The sequence below is a fragment of the Myotis myotis genome, unplaced genomic scaffold, assembly GCF_014108235.1.
Source record: "Myotis myotis isolate mMyoMyo1 unplaced genomic scaffold, mMyoMyo1.p scaffold_m19_p_10, whole genome shotgun sequence".
NCBI classification, from domain to species: Eukaryota; Metazoa; Chordata; class Mammalia; order Chiroptera; family Vespertilionidae; genus Myotis; species Myotis myotis.
The window spans coordinates 59,238-78,603 of NW_023416314.1; the positions used below are offsets into that span (position 1 = coordinate 59,238).

General features: G+C 52.6%; 1 protein-coding gene across 1 annotated transcript; it reads left to right on the forward strand.

Moving 5' to 3' along the window:
* The first annotated feature begins 1,101 nt into the window (after positions 1-1,101).
* THY1 (Thy-1 cell surface antigen) lies at positions 1,102-6,266 on the forward strand. The gene is made up of 4 exons (XM_036323998.1): positions 1,102-1,204; positions 3,435-3,495; positions 4,157-4,486; positions 5,175-6,266. The coding sequence occupies exons 2-4, from the start codon at positions 3,459-3,461 to the stop codon at positions 5,285-5,287; spliced, it is 480 nt and encodes a 159-aa protein (XP_036179891.1). The 5' UTR covers positions 1,102-1,204; positions 3,435-3,458; the 3' UTR covers positions 5,288-6,266.
* The last annotated feature ends 13,100 nt before the right edge of the window (positions 6,267-19,366 follow it).

Genomic DNA, 19,366 nt, shown 5'->3' on the forward strand with positions numbered 1-19,366 from the left:
CCCGCCCTGGTCAGGGGCATGCAGGAGGCAACCAACTGATGTGTCTCTCACATCGATATTTCTCTCTGTCTCTCCCTCTCTCCCCCACTCTCTCTAAATCTCAATGGGAAAATATCCTCGGGCACGGATTTCTTAAAACATGTTTTTAAAGGAAAAGCACCAAGAGCTTCTGGTGCCATCGGATGGGAGGCGCCCAGGACAGGCGCCCCGGGAGGTGAAAAGCTCGATCCCGCTCCTCCCCGCCCGCAGCTCCACAGTGTTCCCCCCACTAGGCTGGGCCTTGAGAATTGGGGTTCGCCAGCCCAGGTAGACTGGCAACTCTCCCACTTCCTAGCCATGAAATGGGGTGAACCCAGCAGACTGTTGGGGGGGGGGGGTGCCCAGCACAGTGCTTGATGGAGAACAGCAATCCTGCCCTGGTCTGGAGACCAAGCACACAGGGTACTCAGGGACTTGTGGGGGGGAAGAAAGAAGGGGGCAGGAACCTTCTAGAAGGTTCTAGATTTCTGGGAGTTGCCAGCCCAGGAACTGAGCCGGTGCCCCAGAGGAGCCAGCCCCTGAAGGCTGGGTGTTAGGATGGGGGAGTGGGGTGAGGGCTGGGACCTGGGAAAACGGGGTGCAGTGCTGCCCTGCTCCCCAAGGGCCGCTCCAGGGTGGGAAACACCCTGCCATCTTCCTTTGGAAAAAGCCTGTCAAATTCCAACTCCAAAACCTCTCGGGGAGCCTCCCTAGCAGCTAAGCTCGGGCTGAAAGGAAGCAACAAGGTGAGGCCGCTGCCCAAGGGGGCCGCGCGGGCCTCCGCCTCCGCCCCTCACCCCTCGGTTCCCCGCAGGTTCGGAGCCCGGGCTGGAGACGCGGGGTGCGCAGTAAAGGGGAGCCATCGCCCTGGTGTCTGGGCGGCGGCCGGTGCTCCCCAGCCTCACCCCCACCAGGCCCGTCAGCCACGGGTGAGGCCCGCGCGCACACGGCCACCCGCCCCGCCAACGCTGGCCGCCACCCCCTCCCCCTCCCCCTCCCCTCGCCCTCCCCCTCCCCCTCCCAGTCCCGCTCCCCTCGGCCTCTGATTGGCCGCCCCTCCAGCTCCTCCTCTCCGCCCCCACCCCCACCCGGGGAAAACTGCGGCCACCGGGCGGGCGCAGCAGCGGGCGGCGTCTCTCGCGCGCAAAGAGCAGGAGGCCGGCTGCAGCGGCGGCGGACCGAGCAGGTGGGAGCCCGACCCTGGGTGGGACCCGCTGCGGGGACTGGGCACCCGGTGCAGGGACAGGGCACGTGCCGCGCGAGCCCCCGCAGCCCGAGGCGAGGCTGGGAAGGAGCTGCGCGGCGCACGGGGAGGTGGGGAGGGTCGGCGTCCCCGGAGGGGGCGCGGGCAGACGCAGCCTTCGAGCTGGGGTCCCGCCGTGCCTGACTCCCAGGAAGGCCTCCGGCTTTCACCCGCGGGGGAGGGGGCGGTGGCCCCTGGAGCCGGGATGCTGGAGGGCCACCGGGAGGAAGGGCCCAAGGACACCTTGGGCTCCGCTCTCCGCCCAGAGGATCCGAGCCGCGCTCGCAAAGGCCGGGGTGGGAGGTGGGGGGGGGGGGGGGCGAGGGCGTTAAAATCGGGGAAAGGGACCAAGGTGCCGAACGGGAGAAGCTGCCCTGCGACCTCGGGCGGGCATCCGAGTGACGGGGAGCCGCAGTGCCGCGGCGGGCGGGCGGGGCTGGGTGGAAGGAAAGCGCTGGAAAGCGGTGAGGGGGGAAGGGAGAGCTCCGTGGGGGGCGGGGGGGATGAACGAAGGAACAGAAATCAGTGCGGGCGCGGAGAGGGGGTGGCAGAGCCTCGCGGGGGCTGGTCCGCTGAGAGCCGGGCGGAGGAAGTGAGGACAGGCTGCGCCCCTCCCGCCCCAACCCTCCCTGTGGCCCCACCACCCCGCACCCCACCCGCCTCCCCTTCTTGTTCTCGCCGCTGCTTCAGCTGCTGGGTCCCCAAGCTCGCGCCTCTCCCCATGGCTCGGTGTCCGCGAGCCAGATGCCACCTTCCGCAGCACCTCCGGGTCCCTCTCGACGTGGCTCCGCAGCCGCGGGACCCCAGCCTCGCCAGCCGCAGGGCGCCGCGCGGGGGCCCTCGACTCTGCGAACCACGCGCGTGCACGGGGCAGGGCCGCGCGCATTGCAGGCCCCTCCCGAGGCCGCTCCCTGGCGCGCAGGTGCACAGCTGGGTGCCTGCTGAGTCGCCTGCCTTGCCAGCCAGGATTGCAAATATAAAATATATTTTTAAAAAGGCAGGGCGGAGAGCCTAGGCCTCAGACCCCTGAAGCCGGGCTGGAAAACAGGCCCGGGAGTCCTGCGGGGAGAATGGGACATCTGGGAACCTCTTGGTTCCCAGGGGAGCAGCGCCCGCCCCGTCGGAGCAAACGCCTTAGCTGTGAGCCAAGTGTGGTGCTAGCTGGGCGCACGTAGCCGCATGGCCACCGGCCACCGGGGAGAGGGCGGCGGTGTGCCTGTCACTCACGAAGGAGCATCGAGCCCGACATGTGTCATGTTCCTTCATGACATCACACCCGCTGGGTAGCGGACCCAGAGGCGGCCATTCCTTGAGCATCTGGGGAGCACTGCCCGGGAGTGTTTGCACGTTGAGGATTTCCTTCTGAATGGGAACTAGGAAGTCCCCGGGTGAGCAGTTTCTGTCTTAAACCCTTTTCGGTCCAACCTGGAGGCTGACTCGACAGACCAGGCGCTAGGAGCAGGTCCAACGTCGAGGCTGAGGTCGACACTGCAAACCGGTTCAACAGTCAATCCCGTCAATTAATTTGGACCAGACTGTTTGAATCCCAAAAATAAAATTGGACCGCAGAAGGTTGGGTTTCAAGATGAAGAGCTGTTTGGAGCCAGGGCTGGGGCAGCGGCACAGTCCCTTGCACGGAAGGATTGCTGGTTCCATTCCGGGCAAGCACGTGCCTTGGTTGCAGGTCCCTCCTGGCCCGGACACATACAGGAGGCAGTCCATGTCTCTCTCTCTCCCCCTCCCCCTTCCCTCCCCCTCCCTCCCTCCCTCCCCCTTGCAACGTCCTGGAGGTCGGTGGAACAGCAGTGTAAATGAACTGTGCACTTGAAGTGGTTAAGATGGTGGATGGTGTGCTATGTGTACTTCACCACAATTACAAAGTAGGCGTCCCTGCCTTCCTGGAGGGAAAGGATATGCTAGAATGAGAATCATTCGCTGAGAGCCGCCCTAGCGAGTATTCAGCACAAACTCACGTCACAGGGCCTGTCCCCTCCCCCTGCTCTCCCTGAGGAAGGTGGGCACTTGGCATCAAGGGAAGGAGGGTGCGGGGGGGGGGGGGGGGGTGCGGTTTTGGGAAGGCTCTGCCAGCGCCTGATGGCCTGCGTCGCAGGGTCCCCAGCCCCCGTGGCACACCGGCCTCATCTCTTGGCTGACACCCTGTTCCCACCCGCAGATCCTGAACCAAGCCCTCGGCACCATGAACCCCGCCCTCAGTATCGCTCTCCTGCTGACAGGTACTGGGCAAGGGGTGGCTCGGGTTCGAGCATCCTGGCTTCCTTCCTTTGAGAAGCTAGCTTTTTCCTCCTGGCCTGGGAAGGTGGGGACGACTACGGAGGGAGGGCTCTTCTGTTTTTAAAATATATTTTTATTGATGTCAGAGAGAGAGGGAGGGAGAGAGAAATCCATGAGGAGAGAGAACCATGGATGGGCTGCCTCCTGCACAACCACACCAGGGATCAAGCCCACAACCAGGGCCTGTGCCCTGACTGGGAATCGAACCCATGACCTCTTGGTTCCTGGGTCCAAGCGCAACTGCTGAGCCACGTTGATGGGGCAGAAAGGTGCTTTTTCATCCCTACGTCAGCGGAGCCACCTGGTTGGCCTGGCGGCCTGGGGTGGTTTGGGAAACAGTTCACAGAGCCCACCCCGCATGGAGTGGGAATCTCCACGGGGAACCAGGAACCTGCGTCACCTCCCCAGGGTGTCCGGCCCCTGGGGCACGCAGTGGGACCAAGCCTGGGGGCCTGAGGGGGGCTAGGCTCGCAAGGGGTGTGGAGGGGTGCTCAGAAGGCACCCCCTGTGCCCCTGGCCGGGCCCACTCTGCTGTGAGTGTGGAGGGAGGCTTCCTGTGGGGCAGCCCCCACCCCCCGGCTCAGAGGGGGCGCTCTGGGGCAGGCTTGCAGGTGGCCGGCGGCCAGAAGGTGACCAGCCTCACGGCCTGCCTGGAGGACCAGAGCCTGCGCCTGGACTGCCGCCACGAGAACACCACAACCGTGCCCATGCAGTTCGAGTTCAGCCTGACCCGCGACGCCAAGAAGCACGTGCTGTTCGGCACCATCCCTGAGCACACGTACCGCTCCCGCACCAACCTGACCAACCGGAGCACCCTCAAGGTCCTCTACCTGTCCGGCTTCTCCTCCAGGGACGAGGGGCTGTACACCTGCGAGCTGTACCTTCCCGGCCAGCCCCCCAGCTTCTCCAACAGGAACGTCTCTGTGCTCAGAGGTGAGCAAGCCCCTGAGGAGGCCCGGTGAGCCGGGGAGGCTGCAGGGCGAGCAGGAGCAGGCAGCGTCTTAACCTCTCCCCTTCCTGTGCCCTGGGGAATCCCTGCCTTCAGAGAATGGAGGGGGGTGGGGGGGTCAGGGGTCAGTCAGACAGGCCTCCCTCTCCCCACCTGGAAAACGGGGTTGACCCTCACCCACAGTTTTGTCTGTATTTTTGTTAATTCTCACCCGAGGATATTTCCATTGATATTAGGGAGAGAGAAGGAAAGACAGACAGAAATATCAATGTGAGAGAAACACATCAGACTGGTTGCCTCCTGCACGATCCCTGACCAGGGCCCCAGGCGGGGGAGGAGCCTGCAGCTGAGGTACATGCCCTTGACCAGAATCGAACCGGGACCCTTGGGTCTGCAGGCCAACGCTCTATCCACTGAGCCACAGTGGCTAGTCACCCCAGTTTTCCTGTGAGGACACTGAGTAGAGATTGGGTATGATGTTTGTTCAAGGACTCAGGACCCTGCGCATGGGAAAGGTGGTTGGTTCTGCTGGACCAGGTTGGCCCTGGTTCCGGCCGAGAGCCTCATGGTGCCAGCCTCCCCGGGGAGCCGGGCCATCTCCCCGCAGGAGGCGGCCTGGGCCCTGCTCCTCATGCCTGCTCTGCCCTCTCCCCATCTCTTCTCTCCCCACAGACAAGCTGGTCAAGTGCAGGGGCGTCGGCCTGCTGGCCCAGGACGCCTCATGGCTGCTGCTGCTGCTGCTCTCCCTGCCTCTCCTGCAGGCCATGGATTTTGTCTCCCTGTGACCTGTGACCTGTGGCCTGTCCAGACAGCTTCCTCCTCGGGGTCAGCTGACCCCTCCCCCAATCCCTTACATGCCTGGGGGAAATGGGGACCCCACCCTCACAAGGAGTCCCGTGCTGCATGCCATCATCTACCCACTCCCCATGCCCCCCAGCGCCTTCCACCCTCCACACACCACTGGCCTCTCGTCCTTGCTCCTGAGCTGCTGCTGCTTCTGTGTTTTATTCAGGGTTTCCTTCCTTTTCTTGGGGAGTTTGTGAAAATGGAAGCCAGGTTGGGGCCTGATGGAGAGTGAGGACAGGGGAGGGGCTGTGGGGCGGAGGGGTACCTGTGGGGGGGTCATCCCTGCCCCGGGGACCAGAGCCTGGGAGGGGGGTGTGCTTGGGTGCAGAGCCCCCTCAGCAGTCCCGCCCGGATGCGAGGAGAGTGCTAGGGGCACCCTCCCCGCAGCCTGAAGCTGTTCTCTTCCCACCTCGTCCAGTGGAGGCTCAGACCCTGCCCAGCAGCAGTGCTGACAGGGTGGGAGGGGGTGAAGGGAGAGCCCCTCCCCACTCCCCACTCCCCCTTCCCTCCTAAGCACTCTAAGAAGGGGCCTGCTGCCTCTCGCTGCCTCCCCAGCAGCAGAGCGGGCTGCTGTCCCAGCCCCTAAGAATCCCGGATGCTGACCTGGAGGCAGTGAGGGGCCAGGGGAGCCCAGAGCCACGGGATCTGGCCCCAGTGTTTCTCCAGGAGGCAGAGGCGTTTCCTGCCCTCCCAGCCCCAGCTGGTGCCTGAGCCTCACCCCCTGCCCCACAGCCTGCTGTGGGGTTGGGGGGCGGCCAGGGGGGTGCCTGGGGCTGGCCCTGAGAAATGGATTTCCCTGACACCCAGCTCCCCATCTGCCTGGCAGCTCTGCCTCATCCTGTGACTGCATCGTGCCACCCCCGCTTATGACATCTCATTGAGGAAAAAGAAAGTTGCACAATAAACAAACCTCTGGAATCTGTGGTCCCCGCTCTGCTCCCTCCACCCCCAGGCAGCCCGCCCTGGCCCCGGAGGTCTGACCTGCCCCCAGGGGTGCACTGAAGCTGGAGCCGCTCTAACCAACGGGACACCTTTGCCCATATGATGGGCCTTCCCTCTGCTGACTCACCTGCCCACGCATGCCCCTGGCCCTGAAACACGCCAGCAAGGCTTGGAGGTGGAGCCCACTTTTCCTTCTCACATCTGGTTCTCTGAAATGCCCCTCCAGTTACGCCCGCTGCGGGAGGGCATGTGCTGGGCAAGGGGAGGAGCAGGAGTGGGCCCAGTAGGTGCTGCCCATCGCCAGGGGGAGGGCAGCATCTCTCCCGCCCTCCTAGGCCTGGAAAGGGAGGGGGGGGTGCCGGAGCCCCTCAGCTCCCTCCCCCAAGAGGCCATGTGCAGGCTGAACAGCACCCATGTCCTGGCACAGGTGCTAGGACAGGGTCGCACCGGGTTCCAGGTTCCCCTAGCTGGCAGCCTGAGGCACCCCCCACCGCCTTCCCTGCTGGGGCAGGAACCTGGGGGAGGTGGTGCAAAGACCAGAGGCCCACTCACTCCTTGTTCAGCTCTGGGTAAAATGGTTCCTCTGAGCATTTGTTAAAAGGCCCAGTATCTAGCCCGGCCAGTGTGGCTCAGTGGCTGAGCATCGACCTATGAACCAGGTCACGGTTCGATTCCTGGTCAGGGCACAGGCCCAGTGTGGGCGTGCAGGAGGCAGGTAATCAATGGTTCTCTCTCATCATGGATGTTTCTATCTCTCCCTCTCCTTTCCTCTCTGAAATCAATAAAAAATATAAAAAATAAAATATATTAAAAAGATAGGCTTTAAAAAATTAGTATTCAACACGACTAAACTGGACACTTAAAAATGGTTAAGATAGTAAATTTTCCATGTGTTTTTACCACAATAAAATAAGTGGAAAGTCAAATTCATAGAAACAGCAACAGGGCTGGTGGCCGGGGCAGGTCGGGGGCGGGGATGGAGTGGGAGCCACCGTTGAGGGCACAGCGTTCCCGTTCTGCAAGCTGAGAGGAGTCTGGACAGACTCGCAGTGACAGTGACCCCGACGGTGTGTGCACGGCCGCGCTGCACTCGGCGTCATGTGTGTGCTGCGCCCGGCTGCACGCTTCCTCAGGGCAGCAGCCAGGGCGCACGGAGCTCATCCACCACACAGAGTGGGGGCTGCCAGCGCAGAGTGCGACCTCAGGACGTGCTATGGAAAGGCACACGCAGGGCCCTCTGCCAGGCCCCGCGCTCCCCAGGGGATAAGGCAGGAGGAGGCGTTAACACGAGAGACAGACTCCACTACTTTTTTAAAAAATATATATTTATTGACTTTTAGAGATGGAGCAAGATAGAAACATCAATGATGAGAGAGAATCAATAACCAGCTGCCTCTTGCACGCCCTCTACTGGGAGTGGAGCCTGCAATCCGGGCATGTGCCCTGGACCAGAATCGAACCCAGAGCCCCTCAGGCCGACCCTCTATTCACTGAGCCAACCCGGCCAGGGCTAGAATTCACCATGACCTCAGAGGCCCTGTGGGCCCTGGCTTTCCTCTCCACTGACACCTTGTCCATGCCCTCCCTGGGCCCACAGTGTGCGCCCTGACCTCCCTGTGCTGGGGCCGCTCCTGCTGCTCGTCGGGGGCACTTCTTCCCACCTTTCAGGCCCCGCTCCCCTCCGTGGGCCCATGGCTCTCCCTCGCACGCTCTCCTATTGCCTCCGACATGTGAATGACCCGAATATGCAATCATCTGATTTACGTATTGGTTTCCTGGCATGCTATTGAGGAAGAACAATAGAAGCAAGAAATCAGGAGGAGCCCTAGCCGGTTTGCTCAGTGGATAGAGCGTCTGCCTGAGGACTGAAGGGCCCCAGGTTCAATTCCCAGTCAGGGCACATGCCCGGGTTGTGGGCTGGATCCCCAGTGGGGGGCGTGCAGGAGGCAGCCAATCAATGATTCTCTCTCATCATTGATGTTTCTCTCTCTCCCTCTCCCTTCCTCTCTGAAATCAATAAACATATATTTTTAAAAAATCAGGAGGATATTGCAGTAGTCCAAGAGATGATGGTCATCTAGAAAGAAAATGTGGCAGCAAAAGCAGAGAGAAGTGGTGGCTTTGAGATCTAGAGCATTAGAGCTGAGAGGACTGGTGAGATCGGAATACGGCCTATGGATTTACCAATATCAGTTCCCCAGTTTTGATATTATGCTACAGCTATGTGAGATGTTACTACTGAGGGAACCTGGGGGAAGTATACACAGGATCTCTTTTTGCTATTTTTGAACTGCCTGTAAATCTGTTATTTTTAAACTAGAGGCCTGGTGCACAAAAATTTGTGCACTCGGTGGGGAGGGGGGTCCCTCAGCCCGGCCTGTGCCCTCTCGCAGTCTGGGACCCCTTGGGAGATAACAACCTGCTGGCTTAGGCACGATCCCGGGTGGCAGAGGGCAGGCCCAATCCCTAGGTGCAGCCCCTGGTCGGCTCAGAGCAGGGCCGAATGGGGAGTTGGGGCGCCGCCCCCTGTCATGCACAGAGCAGGGCCCATCAGGGGGGTTGGGGCTCCGTACCCTGTCACGCACAGAGCAGGGTCGATCAGGGGGTTGGGGCGCCGCACCTGTCACACACAGAGCCGCAGGGCGATCAGGGGGTTGGGGAGCTCCCCCCTGTCAGGCACAGAGCAGGGCTGATCAGGGGGTTGGGGCGCCTTCCCCTGTCACGAACAGAGCAGGGCAGATAGGGAGGTTGTGGCCCCGCTCCCTGTCACACACAGAGCTGCAGGGCAATCAGGGGGTTTGGGCGCTGCCCCCGTCACACTGATCCTGGTGCCGGGAGGCCTCTCAGCTCCGCTGATCCCAGTGCTGGGAGGCCTCACAGCTCCGCTGATCCTGGTGCTGGGAGGCATATTACCCTTTTACTATATAGGATAGAGGCCTGGTGCACGGGTGGGGGCCGGCTGGTTTGCCCTGAAGGGTGTCCTGGATCAGGGTGGGGGTCCCCACTGGGGTGCCTGGCTAGCCTGGGTGAGGGGATGATGGCTGTTTGCAGCTGGTCACAGACCCTTCAGAGTGGGGGTCCCCACTGGGGTGCCTGGCCAGCCTGGGTGAGGGGATGATGGCTGTTTGCAGCTGGTCACAGACCCTTCAGGGTGGGGGGTCCCCACTGGGGTGCCTGGCCAGTCTGGGTGAGGGGCTGAGGGCTGTTTTCAGGCTGGCGGGTGACTGAAGCTCCCAACTGCTCCTTTTTTTCTTTTTTCTTTTTTTATTCTGGGCCAGCTTTAGCTCTGGCTCCAGCTCTGAGGCCTCAGCTGCTGAAAGCAGGTATCTGGTTTGTTTGGGTTCTATAATCGAAACACTGTATCAACTCCAGCTCTGAGATCCCGACGGGCTGAAAGCAGGTTTCTGGGGTTTTGTTTAGTTTCTATATTTGTAACAATGTTTCAAACTGCAAGCTCAGAGGCCGGCAAGGCAGGCGGGGAACGTTGGTTTCCTCCATCACTGAAGCAAGCAAGCCTCATGTTAGTTTCAAGCTGCCTGGCTGCCGGCCACCATCTTGGCTGGCAGTTAATTTGCATATCTCACTGATTAGCCAATGGGAAGGGTAGCGGATGTACGTTAATTACCATGTTTCTCTTTTATTAGATAGGATGAGTTTTTGTTGTTGTTGTTAATCCTTACCTGAGGATATTTTTTCCATTGATTTTTTTAGAGATTGTAAGGGAGGGAAGGTGAAAGAGAGAGAGACATCAATGTGAGAAACACATCAATTTGCCTCCCACATGTGCCCCAACCAAGTGTTTTTTAATTCTCAACAATCCTCCCCCCAAAAAAAGCCAAGTATGAACTCCAGAGGGAGGGGGAAAAAGAATTCCAGTAGCACATTACATGGCTTACCTGTGAATAATATTTATATAGTCATCTACTTATATAAAAACCATGGGTGATGTTCGTCACATACAGATGAACAGTGACCGAGCAGAAGGAAGTCAGTCCTGGGAGCGTGGAGGTAGAACTTTCTAAAGTGTGCACCTCAGTGGGTGAACCTGAGTGGGGCGCTGAAAGGCTTAGAAAAGACAGACAAGAGACTGAAAGCCGGGTCTTGGTGGGACGCTGCTTCTCTGAGAGACAGTGACCACGCCCACAGCCGTGCCTTTAGTTTATAGCAGATGCTACGAGGCAAAGTAAGGGCGTGACCAAGATGTTTACAACATTCTCCTGGGTTTCAATCCTACTCAACTACATGCACCTGAACTCTATCAAGCCCACATAACTCAGGCACGTGGGGCCACGTGTTCCAACCATAGGTTCAAGCTTACAACTACAGCTGTTGGCTATAATTGTGCTGGGAGGGCCCTGCCCTCCAAGCTGGGACTTGCATGTGGCAGTGAGAGGACTGTGCCCTCTCATCAGTCCAAGGCTTGAACGTGTCCAAAACACTGTAGCAGCTCCCCACAACAAAGTTTTAATTCTGCTTCTTTGTTACTAATGTTGTGGCCCCACTCCATAACAAAGAAACAAAGGAAAATTTCCCCATCGAATTTCTGAATAGTATTACTCCTTCGGGAATTCCCTGTCATAAATTAAAATTGAAAGTGGGTGCAATCATCATGCTATTGAGAAATCTCAATAGTAAATGGGGTCTTTGTAATGGTACCACATTTATTATCAAAAGATTATGACCTAACATTATCGAAGCTGAAGTATTAACAGGATCTGCAGTGGGAGAGGCTGTTCTGATTCCAAGAATTAATTTGTCCCCATCTGACACTGGCCTCCCATTTAAATTGATTCGACGATGGTTTCCCGTGATGCCAGCATTTGTGAGGACTATTAATAAATCACAAGGACAAATTCTAGACAAAGTAGGCATATTCCTACCTGAACCCATTTTTGCACATGGTCAGTTATATGTTGCTTTCTCTCCAGTTTGAAGAGCATGTGATGTTACAGTTAAAGTTCCAAGTACTTCATCACAAGGGAAATTAGTCAAGCACTCTGAAAGTGTTTTCACTCTTAATGCGGTGTACAGGGAGATATTAGAATAAGTTGAATCACTGTTGTTTTTATATCAGGTTTTGGCATTTTTATATCATGCCTCTGTTATATACATTTTACTAATTTCCTTTCATCTCTCACACTTCTATTATAGAGAAAGGGCAAATAGCAATATTAAAATATCTCTGCTAATTAATTCCCTTTTTTAAAAATATATATTTTATTGATTTTTTACAGAGAGGAAGGGAGAGGGATAGAGAGTTAGAAACATCGAATAGAGAGAAACATCGATCAGCTGCCTCCTGCACACTCCCCACTGGGAATGTGCCGGCAACCAAGGTACATGCCTTTGACCGGAATCAAACCCGGGACCCTTGAGTTTGCAGGCCAATGCTCTATCCCGGTTCGATTCTGGTCAAGGGCATGTACCTTTGTTGCTGGCACATCCCCTGTGGGGAGTGTGCAGGAGGCAGCTGATCGGTGTTTCTTTCTCATCGATGTTTCTAACTCTCTATCCCTCTCCCTTCCTCTCTGTAAAAAATCAATAAAATATATATTTTTTAAAAAGGGAATTAATTAGCAGAGATATTTTAATATTGTTATTTGCCCTTTCTCTATAATAGAAGTATGAGAGATGAAAGGAAATTAGTAAAATGTATATGAAAATAAATATATAAATGTATTAATAAACAGTACCAAAAGGATATAACAACAACAGAGGCATGATATAAAAACAACAAAAACATGATATGAAAACAACAAAAACATGATATAAAAACAACAGTGATGCAAACAATGACTGATGAGAGGGCACAGTCCTCTCACTGCCACATGCAAGTCCCAGCTTGGAGGGCAGGGCCCTCCCAGCACAATTATAGCCAACAGCTGTAGTTGTAAGCTTGAACCTATGGTTGGAACACGTGGCCCCACGTGCCTGAGTTATGTGGGCTTGATAGAGTTCAGGTGCATGTAGTTGAGTAGGATTGAAACCCAGGAGAATGTTGTAAACATCTTGGTCACGCCCTTACTTTGCCTCGTAGCATCTGCTATAAACTAAAGGCACGGCTGTGGGCGTGGTCACTGTCTCTCAGAGAAGCAGCGTCCCACCAAGACCCGGCTTTCAGTCTCTTGTCTGTCTTTTCTAAGCCTTTCAGCCGCCCCACTCAGGTTCACCCACTGAGGTTGCACACTTTAGAAAGTTCTACCTCCACGCTCCCAGGGCAGGTTCCTGCCTCAAACTCCGCCCTTACAGGAAACAGCTCCAGGAAACAGCTTGGGGGAGGGCACAGTCGTTGCCAAGACAACCCCTGTAGGACTGACTTCCTTCTGCTCGGTCACTGTTCATCTGTATGTGACGAACACCACCCATGGTTTTTATATAAGTAGATTAAAATTGATTGGGGTGACATTGGTCATCATAAACATATAGGTTTCAGGTGTGGGTTTCTCTGTGACAAGATCTGTATATTGCACTGTGTGCCCACCACCCAAAGTCAAATCTTCTCCTGTCACTATATATTGGGGCCCCTTCTCCCCGCCACTCAATCTTATTTTTTTTATCAAGGGTCTTCAACTGCAAAACTTGCTGCTGTTTTAGCAATTTGACTCTCAAGGTTGGGGAGAGAATATTGTCCAAGCAGGAGAAAGATAAAAGAATGGAGCTCCCGCCCTAACCTGTTTGGCTCAGTGGGTAGAGCGTCGGCCTGCGGACCGAAGGGTCCCAGGTTCGATTCCGGTCAGGGGCATGTACCTGGGTTGCGGGCACATCCCCAGTGGGAGGTGTGCAGGAGGCAGCTGATCAATGTTTCTCTCTCATCGATGTTTCTAACTCTCTATCTCTCTCCCTTCCTCTCTGGTTTGCCCTGAAGGGTGTCCTGGATCAGGGTGGGGTCCCGCTTTGGTGCCTGGCCAGCCTGGATGAGGGAATGATGGCTGTTTGCAGCTGGTCACACCCCCTTTCAGGGTGGGGGTCTCCACTGGGGTGCCTGGCCAGTCTGGGTGAGGGGCTGAGGGCCGTTTTCAGGCTGGCAGGTGACTGAAGCTCCCAGCCTCTCCTTTTTTTCTTTTTTTTTAATTCTGAGATTTATTTACCTTCTATGGCTGTCACTGGAACTGATAGCCAGCTTTAGCTCTGGGGCTCGGCTCCAGCTCTGAGAACTCGGCTGCTGAAAGCAGGTATCTGGGCTTTGTTTGGCTTCTATAATTGAAACACTGTTGCAGCTCCAGCTCTGAGGCCCAGCTGGCTGAAAGCAGGTTTCTGGGGATTCTTTAGCTTCTATAATTGCAACATTGTTTCTTAGAGTGCAAGCTCAGAGGCCGGCAGTGGCAGGCGGGGAACCTTGGCTTCTTCCGTCACTGGAGCAAGCAAGCCTCCTGTTCGCTTCAGCTGCCTGGCTGCTGGCCGCCATCTTGGTTGGCAGTTAATTTGCATATCTCACTGATTAGCCAATGGGAAGGGTAGCGAAGTTACGGTTAATTACCATGTTTCTCTATTATTAGATAGGATATAGGATGTCCCTATTTACCCCCACTTCTCTCTGGCCATCACCATAATGTTGTCTGTGTCCATGGGTTGTGCATATATTTTCTTTGACTAATCCCTTCTTTAAATTCACTTCTTTAAATTTTTATTTTCAGATAAGTACTTATAACTGCACTATTATATATTTTTTATTATATCATTTATAATTAAGATATTTTTTAATTGAACCCTTGTAAATTTAAGCACAATTTAATAAATTATGCTAGAAGTATTAGATTTTTCATGTAATGCAGATACATTTTAATTAATATGTTATTAACTTTTAATTTTTTAATATTTTAATTTGAAATAATTTCATATATGTAAAATAACTATAAAATACTACAGCATATTATATGTACCCTTCACCCAATTTCTTAGGTGTTAATAATTTAAACATAACCATTATACAACTAACAAAATTTGGAATATATTTTTCTTATAATCTCTTTAATGTTACTTAATCCATTTACTTTGTTTTTGTTCATCTTCACCCAGGGATATTTTTCCATTGAATTTTAGAGAGAGTGAAGGGAAAGGGAGAGACACATTGATTGGTTGCCTCCTGCACATGCTCTGACAGGAACTGGGGATCAAGCCAGCAACTGAGGTACATGCCCTTGACTGGAATCTAACCTGGGACCCTTCAGTCCAAGGGCTAATGCTCTATCCACTGAGCAAAACAGGCTGCAACTTAATTCATTTACATTTAATCTATATGTGTCTTTATATTTAAACTGGGTTTTGTTTTTGATTCACCCTCATAGTCTATCTTTTAATTGGTGCATTTATGCCACTGACTTTCAGGGTGCTTACTGATAGAGTTACTGCCATATCAGGTGGCTTCTGGGGCTTCCAGGGCCCGCCAGCAGCCCGGGACTGGATTGGGTCCCAGGCAGCAGGCAGGCGGCTCCTGGCGTCACCCACGGGGGCCTGAATGGCGGCTCACACTGGAGGCTTGCGCTGTCCTGCCCTGCCTGGAGTATGCAAATTAGACGCCATCTTTGTTGGTGATTAATTTGCATATCTCGCTGATTAGCTAGCCACTGGGAGGCGGAGTGAAGGTACGGTCAATTACCATGTTTGGATTATTAGCTAGGATTTAATAATATTAGATAGGATTTTTAGATAGGATTTTTTTCACTGTTTTTTTTAATTTTATTTTCTCGTTTAAAGTATTACAAATAGTAGTACATATGTCTCCTTTTTTTTCCCCAATTGACCTCCCCCCGGCCTTCCCTCCACTCCCTCCCCCTCACCCCCCGCACATGCCCTCACCCCCCTCCTAGTGTCTTGAGTCCATTGGTTATGCTTATATGCGTGCATATAAGTCCTTTGGTTGATCTCTTACCCGCCCCCAACACTCCCCAGCCTTCCTGCTGTAATTTGACAGTCTGTTCGATGCTTCTCTGCCTCTATCTTTTTGTTCATCAAGTTATAATGTTCTTTATTATCCATAAATGAGTGAGATCATGTGATATTTATCTTTCACTGACTGGATTATTTCACTTAGCATAATGCTCTCCAGTTCCATCCATGCTGTTGCAAATGGTAAGAATTCCTTCTTGTTTACAGCAGCGTAGTATTCCATTGTGTAGATGTACCACAGTTTTCTAATCCATTCATCTGTTGATGGGCACTTAGGCTGTTTCCAAATCTTAGCTATGGTAAATTGTGCTGCTATGAACATAGGGGTGCATATATCCTTCCTGATTGGTGTTTCTGTTTTCTTGGTATATATTCCTAGAAGTGGTATTACTGGGTCAAATGGCAGTTCCATTTTTAAATTTTTGAGGAAACGCCATACTGTCTTCCACAGTGGCTGCACCAGTCTGCATTCCCACCAGCAGTGAAGGAGGGTTCCTTTTTTCTCCGCATCCTTGCCAGCATTTGTCATTTGTTGATTTGTTGATGATAGCCATTCTGACAGATGTGAGGTGGTACCTCATTGTTGTTTTGACTTGCATCTCTCGGATGATTAGTGACTGAGCATGTTTTCATATGTCTCTTGGCTTCCTGAATGTCCTCTTTTGAAAAGTGTCTACTTAGATCCTTTGCCCATTTTTTGGTTGGGTTGTTTATCTTCCTTTTGTTAAGTTGTATGAGTTCCCTGTAAATGTTGGAGATTAAACCCTTATTGGAGGTATCATTGGCAAATATGTTCTCCTATGCAGTTGGCTTTCTTTCTTTCTTTTCTTAATATATTTTATTGATTTTTTACAGAGAGGAAGGGAGAGGGATAGAGAGAAACATCGACGAAAGAGAAACATCGATCATCTGCCTCCTGCACGCCCCCTACTGGGGATGTGCTGGCAACCAAGGTACATGCCCTTGACTGGAATCAAACCTGGGACTCTTCAGTCTGCAGGCTGACACTCTATCCACTGAGCCAAACCAGTCAGGACTGCAGTGAGCTTTCTTGTTGCTTTGTTGATGGTTTCCTTTGCTGTGCAGAAGCTTTTTATTTTTATGTAATCCCATTTGTTTATTTTCTCCTTAGTCTCCCTTGCCCTAGGAGCTGTGTTGGTAAAGATATTGATACGACATATGTCTGCAATTTTGCTGCCTATGGAGTCTTGTAGGGTTTTTATGGTTTCCCGTCTTACATTCAAGTCCTTTAGCCATTTTGAGTTTGTTTTCTGTGTATGGTGTAAGTTGGTAGTCTAGTTTCATTTTTTTGCATGTATCTGACCAAATTTCCCAGCACGATTTATTAAAGAGGCTGTTTTGACTCCATTGTATGCTCTTGCCTCCTTTGTCAGATATTAATTGAGCATAATGGCTTGGGTCAATTTCTGGATCCTCTATTCTGTTCCATCGGTCTACATGTCTGGTTTTTGTGCCAGTAGCAGGCAGTTTTGAGAACTGTAGCTTGGTAATATAGTTTGATGTCTGGTATTGTGATCCCTCCAACTTTGTTCTTCTTTCTCAGGACAGCAGTGGCTATTTGGGGTCTTTTTTTATTCCAGATGAATTTTTGGAGAGTTTGTTCTAGATCTTTGAAATATGCCATTGGTATTTTAATAGGTATTGCATTGAATCTATAGATTGTTTTAGGTAGTATGGACATTTTAATGATGTTGATTGTACCAATCCATGAACATGGGATGTTCTTCCATTTGTTTATGTCTTCCTCTATCTCTTTTTTCAACGTTCTGTAGTTTTCCGAGTACAGGTCTTTTACATCCTTGGTTAAGTTTAGTCCTAGGTATCTTAATTTTTTTGGTGCAATGGTAAATGGGATTTTTTTTTCATTTCTCTTGTCTGTGATTTCATTATTGGTGTATAAAACAGCCATAGATTTCTGGGCATTAATTTTGTATCCTGCTACATTGCCAAATTCATTTATTAGGTCTAGTAGTTTTTTGATGGAGTCTTTGGGGTTTTCTATGTATAGTATCATGTCATCTGCAAATAAGGATAGTTTTACTTCTTTTCCAATTTGGATGCCTTTTATTTCTTCTTGTCTGATCGCTGTGGCTAGTACTTCTAGTCCTATGTCAAACAGGAGTGGTGAGAGGGGGCATCCTTGTCTTGTTCCTTTTCTTGGGGAAATGGTTTTAGTTTTTTTGTTTTGTTTTGTTTTTTAAATATATTTTATTGATTTTTTACAGAGAGGAAGGGAGAAGGATAGAGAGTTAGAAACATTGATGAGAGAGAGAAACATCAATTCAGCTGCCTCCTGCACATCTCCTACTGGGGATGTGCCCGCAACCAAGGTATATGCCCTTGACCAGAATCGAACCTGGGGCCCTTTAGTCTGCAGGCCAACATTCTACCCACTGAGCCAAACTAGTCAGGGCTGGTTTTAGTTTGTATATATTTTTTTAAAAGAATGGAGTTCCAAATGAGGCAGGAGCAATGGAAATGGGGAGAGGAATCTTTGGGGAAAAGCAGCAGAATCAGTAAGATATATAGCCCTTCCCCTAGCTGCAGGGGGTATGGTAAGAGGATACTGTTTGCTTCCCTTTTGCGCTATAGCTCCCCTGTAAGCAGCCAAGCTTTTGTGCCAGGCCTCAGTAAGTGGGAAGATGGGGGCAATTGCCGAGGCCTGGACAAAAGATGTGGAGGAAACATCTTGGGTAAAGCCAGGCCTCCCATCGCCACCACCACCAGCACTACCAGCACACAGGAACCCAGGAAAACCATCAGAGCACAGCCCGGCCAGCGGGGCTCAGGGGTTGAGCATCGACCTATGAACCAGGAGACCACAGTTCGATTCCCAGTCAAGGCACATGCCCGGGTTGTGGGCTTGATCCCCAGTGGGGGGCGTGCAGGGGGCAGCTGATCCATGATTCTCTCTCATCATTGACGTTTCTATTTCCCTCTCCCTCCTTCTCTGAAATTAAAAAAAAAAGTAAAAAGAATTAAGGGAGGGGAAAGTTGGAAACTAGCAAATTTCTGGCTAGGAAATTGGATAGAAGATGGTGCAGGCCATAGATGTGAGGAATACGGAAAGGGGAGCAAACGAGTGGAAATGATGAGTTTAAGGTTCGGACATGTTGAGGTATCCCCACCGATCAGGGGACGATGGTTTGTGCAGACTGTGGCTTTCCTGAGCTGCCTTCTGGCTCCTCTGCTTACTACCTGAGGCCTGAACATTTATATCTGTTTCTCCATGTTTGAAAACGTGGGGCTGTCAGTGGCACCTGCCGGGAGGAGTTGCTGAGTACTCAGTGAGTGGATATGCATGGATGTCACAGGCTGAGTGTGTAACATCACTCGCACTGATGGGTGAGTCACAAATGCGAGTGATGTTAGACTGGTGCCAGGAGTAAGGTCTCCCCGAAAATACCAATTTGACATCATCAGTCCCTTACTCCTGAGCACCAGTGTAAATAAGGGGACTCCTGTATACCCACCACCTGCAATAAGCTACGCTGGAGACGGAGAGGAGAAAGGAACGCGCGAGGACAAGGAGAACGAGAAGGAGCTATCAAGAGGAAACCCGGTGTGGCTCAGTGGATAGAGCATCAGCCTGCAGACCAAAGGGTCCTGGGTTCAATTCCCATCAAGGGCAGGTACCTCGGTTGCAGAATCCTCCCCGGCCTGGGCCCTGGTCAGGGTTCATGCAGGAGGCAGCCAATCCATGTGTTTCTCTCATATCAATATTTCTCTTGGTCTTTCGCTCTCTCTTCCACTCTCTCTAAAAGCCAATGGAAAAATATCCTCAAGTGAGGATTAACAAAAATAAATAAATCAAATAAGAGGCGGGGGAGAGTTGGGGACTATTGTAAGTCTAAAGGAAAGTCAGTAGACATGACAGCTGTAAAGATGCAGGACTCTGAACCTGAGGCGGAGCTGTGCACATGACAGGTGAGCAGAGACACTCCCACACCATGATTTCAACCTCCAATGGGCCCTGGATGCGGCCTGACAACCCAACTATGTTTCCACAAGCCAGCCCCTCTCCCTCTCCCTTCCTCTATGAAATCAATAAAAATATATATTTTTAAAAAATAAAAAATAACTAAAAATAAAAAATATCCTTGACCTCACTTCTTCTTTTGGCTCCCACCCAACATCTCTCCTTCCTTTCCCACAAACTCCTCCGAAGA

What these genes read in the sequence shown, in the direction of transcription:
- THY1 (XM_036323998.1), top strand. Translation starts at nt 3,459, where the DNA reads ATGAACCCCGCCCTCAGTATCGCTCTCCTGCTGACAG. An exon ending in TATCGCTCTCCTGCTGACAG is followed by an intron (nt 3,496 to 4,156) that starts GTACTGGGCAAG and finishes GCTCTGGGGCAG; the next exon opens with GCTTGCAGGTGGCCGGCGGC. An exon ending in GAACGTCTCTGTGCTCAGAG is followed by an intron (nt 4,487 to 5,174) that starts GTGAGCAAGCCC and finishes CTCTCCCCACAG; the next exon opens with ACAAGCTGGTCAAGTGCAGG.